This window comes from Polypterus senegalus, chromosome 7 (genome assembly GCF_016835505.1).
Source record: "Polypterus senegalus isolate Bchr_013 chromosome 7, ASM1683550v1, whole genome shotgun sequence".
Classification (NCBI taxonomy): Eukaryota; Metazoa; Chordata; class Cladistia; order Polypteriformes; family Polypteridae; genus Polypterus; species Polypterus senegalus.
The window spans coordinates 45236420-45248974 of record NC_053160.1 but is presented as its reverse complement, the minus strand read 5'-3'; the positions used below and the strand labels follow the sequence as shown (position 1 = coordinate 45248974).

At 36.5% G+C, this 12555-nt stretch overlaps 1 protein-coding gene across 1 annotated transcript in view; it reads right to left on the bottom strand.

Moving 5' to 3' along the window:
- mob1ba (MOB kinase activator 1Ba) overlaps nt 1–11916 on the bottom strand; it is a 45977-nt gene extending 34061 nt beyond the window's left edge. Inside the window, exons 1-2 of the mRNA XM_039758565.1 lie at nt 11593–11916; nt 2004–2170 (exon numbers count right to left, since the gene is read on the bottom strand). Of these exons, the coding sequence (XP_039614499.1) occupies nt 2004–2170; nt 11593–11606 (181 nt within the window). The 5' untranslated portion in view covers nt 11607–11916. The remainder of the gene's footprint in view (nt 1–2003; nt 2171–11592) is intronic.
- Between the last annotated feature and the right edge of the window lie 639 nt (nt 11917–12555).

The window sequence follows — 12555 nt, the reverse complement described above, 5'->3', positions numbered from 1 at the left end:
AAACAATTACTGTATATTGACAATCATGTTACGTTATTTTTAAAATGTTCCCTTTTCTTTTCATAACTTCTACTTCTCCACTGCGTACACGGTATATATATATATATATATATATATATATATATATATATATATATATATATATATAAATAAATAAATGTATATATATACCCCGATCTACAATACATACTTTAGCATAGACAAGCCACACGCTGTGGCGCAATTGTAGAGTCTTAAGCCTCTAACGCGACATTCGAGGTTCGATTCCCGAGAGGGGGTGTACTGACTATGTACGGCGCTACCTGATTCATTTTACCTTCGCATCTCCTTGGTTTGGGACGTATGAAAAATATTAGGTTAACGCAGAATCATGTTACGTTATTTTTAAAATTTTCCCTTTCTTAGCACAAGCACAGCTGAGAAGCTTCGATGCATGTACTCCATAATGCGTTAAAAAATAACGCATTTAATCACACTTTCAATTCCAAGCAAACGGGAACTTTTGTCAATGCATGATTTCCTGGTACATCCATTACACTGATGCACACATCACAGCTACAAAAATGTTAGAGTCGGAATAAAGCGTGTTCCTACGACTGATCATTTCGACTACCTGAGCGAAGCCTTGATAAAAGCATGGTTTTGTGCACACTGAAAAGCAAGCAAAATTAGATGCATTACAGAAAGCGGACTTTGTGGCTCTTACTGGGGATCATTGGACTTCCGTGACCGTTAGTAATTCTAAATACATCTAATTACAAAATGTTCAATGATCACACTGTTTTAGCCTAATGTACAAAATAATTTTAGCTAATGTTACACAGAGTTTAAAGAGTAAGCTGGTCAAATTACCTTTTATGTTTCTGACTTATTTTTTTAAGAAGAAAACTGCACTTTATGTTGAAATTTTGGTTATTATTTTTAAAGACAATACTATTCTGAAAATGTACTTAAAGTACTTAAACTACCACTTTATTTTTAAGTCTGCCCAATTTTAACCAGGGATGATATTTTTGTTTCTGTTTTGAATTCAAATGCAGTTTAAAAGCTTTTTTTCAGAAATTAAAACAGCTTCAGTTTACAATATTCATGTCCATGTCTATTATTTGATTCTGTCGCCCACTAAAACCGCTTTTAAATTAAAAAAAAAAAACATTTGCGATTTGGGGCAAATTTACGTGTGCGATTACATACGATTAATCAAGATTAATTCTTACACAGCCTGTAATTAATTGGATTAATTTTTTTAATCGAGTCCCACCCCTAATATATATATGTAGATATATATATGTAGATTTGTATATACAGTATATGTGTATATACAGTATATATGTAGATATGTATATGTTGTATATACAGTATGTATATATATGTGTGTGTGTATATATACACTGTGTATATATGTATATGTGTATATATATATATATATATATATATATTTATATGTATATATATGTTTATATATGTGTCTGTGTATATATATATATATATATATATATATATATATATATATAGATATACATATATATATGCCAGCAACACTCATGACAATGACAAAACAATTACATTGTCAATCATGTTACGTTATTATTAAAATGTTTCCTTTTCTTTTTACTTCTCCGCTGCCAATCGCAGGTATTTTGCTATATATAGATAGATAGATAGATAGATCAACAACACTCATATCAATGACAAAACAATTACATTAACAATCATCTTATGTTATTTTTAAAATGTTTGCTTTTCTTTTCATAACTTCTTTAACACACTACTTCTCCATTGGCTGGTATTCTCTAGTATATATATATATATATATATATATATATATATATATATATATATATATATATATACACACACACACACACATATATATATATATATATACACACATACACACACATCCATCCATCCATCCATTATCCAACCCGCTGAAATAAGAATCATTCCCTTTTCAATTAACTTACAAACTAATGAATTAACTACCAAAATTATTAACTTACTGTTCACTGCAACCCATTCATTTAAATCCTCTCCCTCAGGCAACATGACTGCCATGCGAAGGTTGCCACTTCCCAATGTGGCTTCGGCATGTTTTAAAAGCTCATACTGATGAGAACCTTCTGGAATATTTTTCTTTGGTTTAAATGTTTTAGATGAACGGCTACCACTGTCAGGGGAAAAAAAAAATTAAAAGTTAGTACATAATCATACAATTTAAAAAGTAATTAAATTTTTATGCATTTATTAAATCTAGCTGTGTTACTTGGCTTCGCTGGGGAAATTTTTTAAGTGGGCCTCAGTTACAGTGTTGTCGGTTAGAAGAATGTATGAGAAGTATTATGTAAAGAATTGGAGTACTTTTCTGTCTACAATATGTTTTTTTTAAACAAGGGGTAATATTAGTTTACTTCAGCTGATTATGGTTGAACATGCTATATACAGTTTCTGCAAAATAAACAAGAAAAAAATTGGAATATTCAGTAATTTTACACAGATGATTTAAACTTGAGTTATTCAATGCTAAAACCTCCTAAAATCTCGACTCTCCATTAGCAAGGCCTAATTTAGTACTGCTTCAGTATACAGTATGTTTGAATAAATGTTTACCAAAAAAAAAGTTACTAATTACTTCTACTCACTCAAAAGCACTGTCCTGAAGCCTCATGCATAACGCCATGCGTAGAATTCACACTAAAACATGGCGTATGGACAATAGTGGAAATATGCGTATACATAAAAATTCAGATGCACAAAATCACACACTTCAGCTACATAACTCCCAGTCAGTGTGAAAAGTAACACTTGTTAATGCGCCTAACATCCCACCCCAACTCCTCCCAGAATTTTGCATATTTTAATATGCAAATTAATATAAATAGCCCTTTCCGTTCAGTGTTCGGTTAAAAGACAATGGAAAAAAGCACATGAAAAAAATAATTTCAGCGAATGCGAAGTTAAGGCAAGGAAAACCATACTATTTGTTGGCTTAAGCAGCGGTATAACCAACAAAAGGAAGTCGATCGAGTGATACAGAGTGCGGAGAAACTCTAAAGTTCAAGATCAGAAAGTCAAACAGTGCTCGAAAACAAAAAACTAAAAAGTGGTCAGATATAAAAGTTGCCATGAAAAGGCGAATCATTGTCCACCATCTGGGTGTCATATGGAAGCATGTTAGGTTACAGAAGAAAAAAAAAAAAAAACAGGGACACAGTTGAAAAAAAGGTCAAATATCCACTTCAATCTAGTAGTTTATTTTGTCATTAAAGCAGAATGTTGTAAATTTAATCTTAAAATCAATATTTAATTTACTAGAGTTTCTCAGATCCCATCTTAACTAAAGTGGCACATTAAATGCTTCATATTCTATGTGTTCTTCTATGTACTCTGTGTGTGTGAATCACTACATGCTTCTCAAACGGGCTTTCTCTTATGCCGACATAAACAGAATACATTATATTCATGATGTTTCAGCTCTCTGAACAATTTAAAGACTAAGATGTATACTTGATATAATTTTCATGATGATAAGAATTAAAAGCATGTATTATGGAGGTATGGTAGCGTGATGGTAGCAACGAGCAAGAGCACCATCCAGGGACTGTCCCTGCCTCCAGCAAGAAGCTTGCTGCGCTGTGCACAACCCTCAATTAAATTATTTATTGCAGCAGTACTGCCTCTTTCAAACGTACTAACCCCAATTCCTGCCCTTGCTTTTCTTTCTCCAAGTAACCAATCACCATATAATCAGCTTTGTAATGAATGTCAAGTCATCTGTAACCTAAAGTGGCTATGGTATTTGGAATACTGTAGTTTGGCCATTACATGGACCATTATATTGTTACAAGTTGATTACAATCAGATCCCTTAAACTATTAAATAGGGCTGCAACGATTAGTCGACGTCGACTACAAAAAATCGTCAACGCATTTTTTTTTTTATTGTCGATGTGTAATAAACAGAACCTTCAATAGAGGCTCCAGTCACAAAGAACCACATTGATTTTTGTAACTGCAATGTACTACATGAACATCTGGGGGCAGTATTGTTTGTTACTGTTTGTCAAGACTGCACACAGTTCTACCAACAAAGAACAACATCTGAAGAGAAGAAGAATGTAGAGGAAAATAAACGTGGTTGCAACGGCGAGTCAGATAGAGGAGGGGGAAGGAGATGTAAAAAAATTGAGACTGGAACTTTCTAAAGTTTGGGAGCACTTCACTGAAAAAGAAAAAAAGTTGAATGCAAATTATGTAAAGTGGAGCTATCTTTTCACTGCAGCACCACCACGATGCATGAGCATCTGAAAGGCAAGCATCCTGGAGCTGTGATGCCGCCGTCTCTTGAGAATTTATGCTGGCGCTGTTAGTTAGTTAGTAAGGGTCAGATCAGGAGGGGAGGGAAAGCATGAACAAGACTGAGAAAATAAAAGTGAAAAAAGCTAACTTTTACAAGTAACAAATTTACACCCGATCTGTTCATTTTCAAATAATATTGCATTAGTGTGATGTTTTCTGATTGGTACTATACAGGTCATACACTGATTTCCTCAAAATGTCACATACATTTGTCTCTTTCTTTTTTTTCCCCCGGTGCTGTGCGCCGACACCAGAAGGCGTGAGCTTATTCAGTGCTAGTAGGAGCACGCAGGTGGCCGGTTGCTTGTGCTATAACAAGCTCGACCTGGTGGCAATCAAAGCACATATACTGTGCAAGGCATGTACGCGGTCCACTGAGAAAAAAAGAGCGTTCATGGCTGACCTTGCAAAGGAACATTCTTTCCTCTGCATGTCCTGGAGTCCTGTGCGGACTGGGCAAGATCGGGGGGAAAAAAAAAAACGTGGTCATTGTTTGCAATCACAAGAAGGTACGTGAATGAATATGAATAATGTTGCATCCGAGCCACAATGTTTTCCAAAATGTACTATAAGGTCATAAAATGAATAATTTCAAATATCATATATACCTATGTCTCTGTTTTTTTGTCAGTGCAGCTTTGACATTACGGGCCATAAGGCACATGCTAATTCAGCGTAAGCAGGAACACTTAATAAAACTGAATAAAAAAAAAAATCAAATGAAAATGATATATAAATAAGGCATGATATAGTTTGTCTATATTTTGTAATTTATTATTAAAATATGAAAAACATTTCAGTTTTAACAATGTATTTTTTTGGTTAAGTTAAATACACTTTTTTTTACGTGTACTTTAGTTTGTATTGTTTAACGTATTTCTTTCATATTGTGATGGTCAAACTAATATAAAAACATCTGATTATTTTAAAATGTATATGTTTCACTGGATGTTAATTTTAATTTGATTATTATTTGTTTTAATAGTGTAAATGCAGAGACATCAGGGTGACTTTCACAGGTTGACAGATGTGAGCAAATGAGGCAAGACATGCACTGGAGCCCAGAACAGAATGTGCAACCACAGGTCGCAGGCATCAAAATAGTCAGGTATGAAATAATCGTGACTAATTGACTAATCAAAAAATAAACTGAATGATTAGTCGAGTACCAAAATAATCATTAGTTGCAGCCCAAATAATAAACAATATGCGGTTAATGTCAGTGTATTTGATAAAGCCACGTCAGGGATGTGAATCTAAAAAATAAAGGGAAACCACACAGAAACAGTAGCACTGCTTTAACACTGGGTGCCGCCAATTTGCAAAACCAAGCCGAAAACTTGCGTGCACAATGGTTTTAGGTGGTGTAAGAATGTGCGTGGCTTTACACCAACTGTAGTTTTTATACATTGCGATGTGAGTATGGAAATGGGCGTACACACCTATTATACGATCTTTTTTTTTTATCATATTCTGAAAAACTGCATCTCTATCAGCTATAGAAAAAAATTGTGCTTCATTCAGTTCAGAAATGGCTTGGCTCCATCTATTAATTTGCAGTTTGTTTTTTTTTCAATTTCAAAAAACACTCATTGTTGATTATTGTGAATATAATGACAATATGCAGGTGGACAAGATATATGTGCAACATATTTGGAAACCAGAGGTCACAACATTTAAAAAACAGATTCCAGAGCCACATGAAATGACTGCTTCAGAAATGGACTAAGGAATCACAAAGGAATCATACTATCTTATAAAAGCCCTGACATCACTATGTACGATTAAGTTGGGTTCTTCTGCCAACACATCAACCAACAGTTTGTGAAAGAGGCGATGCTGCAGACTGGAAGCTGAGCAAATAAAAGTTACAATACTCATAACAGGGTTCGTGGCATGCTTCAACTAACAACTGAGCTTTGCACAGAACATAGACTGATGAACAATGCAATGAATAAAATGAACTTGAGGTATTATTACAGACAACTTGGCAACCACAACTCCCATTATACTGACCAAAGCTGCACTGTTGGTAACCAAAAGAATGACCTTTTCCAGATCAAGTTCACTTTTCTCAAAAAAATGAGACAATCATTTGAAAAAATTAAATCACTTCACCCATTGTATATCCATCAGCAAATTCTTCCCTGAAGTATGCTTCATTAAAATAAAACGAAAAAAAAATTATAAACTCCCCTGACATAGACTCATAGATATGCAACATGATGAAGTTCTTTTAACTCAAATAGCAACTGACATTGACTCAGCTTTTCAAGGAGGCTCCAAAAGCTATTCCCAAACATTACTAACAATAAGATCAGCTCTATGAAGGATTGCTGCATTGGAAAGAGCATCGTCCTTAATTGAGGAAACCACTCTTCCCCAAACTTGACTCTTGCCAATCACCTCAATTACAATATCTAGTATGCAGCCTTTAACAGTCTCCAAGTATATAAAAGACATCTGTGACTGCCTAAAGTCAAAACTACACACACCGAAGTGATTGTTTTTATATGGAACAGGGATGATCCACAATCAGGGGCCTCAAGACTGCAGGGCAAAGATGCTAAATCTCACCGAAAATAAACAAATTCCTGCCACGTGTACCATCTCTTTACATTGTACTATCATTACACAATACACTGTCATTACATAATAAACATACCTTATAGGGCTTGGTTAAGTGAACAAGCATTTATCAGTCCAATATAACTGGAACTGAAGATTTTCAATCATTATCAATCTTTTGCTTTTAAAATTTGGAAAGGCATATGCAATCGCTCAATAACTCACAACATAAATATAGAAAAATCAAGATTCAGTGACTGGCGATCAAGATACAAATTTTTCTATGGGGATCGAGGTGGATATTGTTATTTTGCAGCCAATTGTGTGCAGCTAAATTGCAAATTGCATGCATTTCTTTCTAAACCCAGAGGAAACCTGCCTGGAACATATCGGTGTAACCACTGCATAGATTGCTTATATGCTCGTACAGTAGACCATAGAAGGTTACTGTTGCCTATTGATTGGCAGACACACATGGGCCATAAAAAAAAAAAAAAAAAAAAAAAAAAAAAAAAGGAAAAGGACTGATTTGGCGCACAGGCTGCTAGTAAAATAGGCCCACTTTACAGTAGGTTGTCATTCAAGGCCCTGTTTAACCCCTTTCCTCTTCACTTAACAGTTTTTGATTACTGTAATGGATTAAGCAGTGGCAGGAAATGAATAATTGGGTTCTACTTTCCTCTTTTCTTGTGATAATGACACTAATTAATACTTTAAAAAAGTAAATTTATGGTTTGGAGTAAACTACATTTCCTTGCAACCTAACATCTATATAGCCAAGCAAAAGTGCAACCATAGTTTTTGTTAAATTGAGTCACACAAGTCTCTGTCTCCAATTCACTATTTTAATGCAAAATACTGAATACAAATAAGGACACAGCAGGTAAGTGGGGTTAAAAGTGTGTCTATTATTTGTCTCAATGTTGAAAGAGAAAATTATTTTTCATGAAGACCATACTTACCAGTGGAGAATCACTCTATCCAGTGAATCTACAGTGCAACCAGAAAGTATTCACAGCGCATCACTTTTTCCACATTTTGTTAAGTTACAGCCTTATTCCAAAATGGATTCAATTCATTTTTTTTCCTCAGAATTCTCCACACAACACCCCATAATGACACTTGAAAATAGTTTTAAGATTTTTGCAAACTTATTAAAAATAAAAAAAATTGAAAAAGCACATGTACATAAGTATTCACAGCCTTTGCCATGAAGCTCCAAATTGAGCTCAGGTGCATCCTGTTTCCCCTGATCATCCTTGAGATGTTTCTGCAGTAAATTCAGTTGGTTGGACATGATTTGGAAAGGCACACACCTGTCTATATAAGGTCCCACAGTTGACTGTTCATGTCAGCACACAAACCAAGCATGAAGTCAAAGGAATTGTCTGTAGACCTCCGAGACAGGATTGTCTCGAGGCACAAATCTGGGGAAGGTTACAGAAAAATTTCTGCTGCTTTGAAGTTGCCAATGAGCACAGTGGCCCCCATCATCCGTAAGTGGAAGAAGTTCAAAACCACCAGGACTCTTCCAAGAGCTTGTCGGCCATCTAAACACAGCGATCAGGGGAGAAGTGCCTTAGTCAGGGAGGTGACCAAGAACCCGATGGTCACACTGTCAGAGGTCCTCTGTGGAGAGAGGAGAACCTTCCAGAAGGACAACCATCTCTGGAGCAATCCACCAATCAGGCCTGTATGGTAGAGTGGCCAGATGGAAGCCAATCCTTAGTAAAAGGCACATGGCAGCCTGCCAGGAGTTTGCCAAAAGGCACCTGAAGGACTCTCAGACCATGAGAAACAAAATTCCCTGGTCTGTTGAGACAAAGATTGAACTCTTTGGCGTGAATGCCAGGCGTCATGTTTGGAGGAAACCAGGCACCGCTCATCACCAGGACAATACCATCATGCTGTGGGGATGTTTTTCAGTGGCAGAAACTGGGAGACTAGTCAGGATAAAGGGAAAGATGACTGCAGCAATGCACAGAGACGTCCTGGATGAAAAACTGCTGCAGAGCGCTCTTGACCTCAGACTGGGGCGACGGTTCATCTTTCAGCAGGACAACGACCCTAAGCACACAGCCAAGATATCAAAGGAGAGGCTTCAGGACAACTCTGTGAATGTCCTTGAGTGGCCCAGACTTGAATATGATTGAACATCTCTGGAGAGAAACTGGCCAAGGATAGGTGTGCCAAGCTTGTGGCATCATATTCAAAAAGACTTGAGGCTGTAATTGCTGCCAAAGGTGCATCGACAAAGTACTGAGCAAAGGCTGTGAATACTTATGTACATGTGATTTCACAGTTTTTTTTATTTTTAATAAATTTGCAAAAACCTCAAGTAAACTTTTTTTCATTGTCATTATGGGGTGTTGTGTGTAGAATTCTGAGGAAAAAAAATGAATTTAATCCATTTTGGAATAAGGCTGTAACATAACAAAATGTGGAAAAAGTGATGCGCTGTGAATACTTTCCGGATGCACTGTAGATCTGTCTTTATTAGCTGCCAGTGCATTACAGAGTACAACATTTTTACCTAAAAATTCATGATTGTACTTTGTTTTAAAATAGGTTTTGCTTAATCATATCATCTATACCAAACTATGCATATTTTCAGAAGGTTGGAAGAGAACAAATTAAACTTTCATATTGAATAAACCAAAATATTGCTTCAAAAAAAAAAAAATAAAATAAATTCCAAAACATTCTTCAGCTATGGTGATGTATGTATATAGGACTAGAAATTTCAAAGAAAAATGTAAAGAATGTACAGAGCAAACAAACCTTAATGTGGGAGGAGATGACTAGACTTTGTAACAGACAAACAGTATGTTTACAATAACCCGGCAGCCCTCAACAGCTCACTGCCACAATTCAACCGTGCATAACAAATGTAGGGTATGTAGGGTTTGAGGAGTCTGCTGGAACAAGTGGGTGTATCAAAGACAGCTTGTCATCAATCACTCTGTGATTTGTGCTTAGAATGTCTTCACACAGAAGGGTGGAACATTCACGAGCGATGCAACCCAGTTGAAAGTGTACAGGGAACTAGCATTAAGTCCAGGGTTGTTTTCAGTTTTGAAACCAAACACTGCCAGAATAAGCTTGGGCCCATACAACTCTGAATTTAAACAGATAGTGTATGCATGCATTCTACATCAGAAATTCTGCACACATACCAGGATTGTATAAATAACCCGAGACAAGAATAAAGGCTGCAGAACTGAAAACTAAATCAAGAGGTTTCTATGCAAAGCAATTTCCTAAGACTCTGAAAACAAAAACACAATAGAAGGATATAACACTGTGAACTTGGTTCTGTATGATGTGAATGACAAGGACAGAACACATTATTCACAGCAATATTTGGTTTCCAGTTTAGAAAGTGGATGGAGGAAAAAAACTCTACATCCAATGTGCTCCTAAAGGGCCAATACAGGGGACACCTTTATTAAAGTCCATTAGAAAATTAACATACCCTTGTGAACAAATCAAAGCTTCAGTGCAGAACTTTACCACGTTTCACATCACAGTTCTTTCTTTTTCTAACATTGTCTGGAAATTATGAAGTACAGTGAGAGCCTGGAGTTAATCTGAGCAAAATACTAATGTGAATCTAATCTGCAACCACTGCTATACACTTTAGACTAAAAGCCACAAACCCACTTTTCCATTTTAAACATGGCATCAAAAATATTGTGTCATAAATTCTGTATCTAAGCAAAACAATGCATGTGGCTTCGAAGGAACAATTCGTTCTATGTATTTATAAACCCTGATAATTTTGAAAATTCACGACACTTGACTTATTCTGCAAACCACGGTATTAAAAGAAAAATCAAATCGTGCCTATTTACTAACATTTAACATACAAATACTAAACTGGCTACGTTGTATATTTCAGATAATGGTGAATAACAGGTCACAAATATTTTCTTATCCACTACTGAAAACACAATCGACTGCACAGGGTGTCGGATCAGATCATTTTAAAGACATACCATCTATATCTACACATCATCAAGCACACTCACTGTCACTTTCAAGTTACTGACAGCTAAAAGTTGACCGCTTCATGTATTGCATTTCAAAATCCAAGGTCAAGCAACTAACACGAGACATACCCCCCTAAAACCCAGCAATACTTTAAATAAAATGCTGCTTCCATAGCATTTCTTCCTCTGTAAAACAATTATCAAAACCCAGCAGCACATATTATGTAAGGCTCATCGCGTCATCATAAGGGTCCTTATTACTAACACACTTGAGACAGCCCAGTCCATGGAGAGAAGCCTTGACTGTCTACGCATTCCCAGAACGGCCGCCTAAATCCCGCTTTACCCAAGGCTACATATGCCAACATAACTAAGGAAGCTTCCCGCATCATAAAACGAGAGCTACAGTACAGATTCTGAAGAGTCCTAAATCTCGTCCAGTGCAGTCACCCGCAGACCTTATCACTATCCCTGTCAGTACACCACCTTGAACCTGCAGCGTGAGATGCCACTTCTGCCCGCAAGCTTCGCTGTCCGACCACGCGTTATCACACATATACGCGCGCCTGTGCTCTTTCTTAAACCGTTTACTTCTAAGGTGTTTACTGAGTATAAATAACTAGATTCACTGTGCACACCGGCAAGGCAATTAAGCCATGCTGCTGGATACTCACAATAAAAAACTCATTTCGGTTGGAGAAAGAGCTTGATGCGGCCGACGAAACGAAAAAAGGTGAAGCTCCCACGACGCCACACAGTCAGAGAGCACTGCCCACAGACATGTATAAGAAAAGGGCACGTAGTCGGCTTTGTCTGAATCTATATTCCTTTTAAAAAAAAGCAGATAATACGGTAAAAAAAGCACGTATCCAGCACTGATAAGCTCTGAGAGAAAAGCATCCAAACTTCTCTCTCTCTCTTCGCCGCAACTGCCCGCGTCTTCTCGCGAGAGCGGCACACGCTGACACGGCTGGAATGAATGAAAAAACTGGATGGGGAGGCGGGGTTTCGTGCGCCCTTCCGACTCACCTTATCTGAAAACGGCGTGGTGATGAATCTGATGTGACGTCGATCTGAAAGCCGCGACTAGAACAAGTTAAAACTGCTCGGAGTGTCTTACAGATTCATTGTACTTATTTGTTAAAATGTGCCGTATTATTTACACAAACCCTAGACATATTTGTTCAACTGTACGTAAGAGATATTTTATTTATTTTGAGATAAGAAAGACATTCACTGAAAATGTAAGTACTGTATTCTGTTAACATACAGTAACTCAGACACGTAAAGCCTTTTTAAGTATACGGAATATTTAGCATTAAGGAAAGTACAAATTGTAAATGAATGTATTTGTGGTAATTGATATGGGTGTCTTCCCAGACTGTCTTAAGACTGTTGTTGAACTCCTGCTCAAGAAAAATAATCTCGACTCCTCTGTTTTTGACAATTTAAGACCTATTCCTAAACTGCCTTTTTAAGTAATATTCTAGAAAAGGCAATTATTACGCAGCTAAATAATCACTTGAATAAACATGCTATTCTTGACAAGTTTCAGTCAGGTTTTAGAACAAATCACAGCATGACAGAGATATCTATTCTCATCCTCTTAGATTAGAGTGCCACATTTGATACATTGA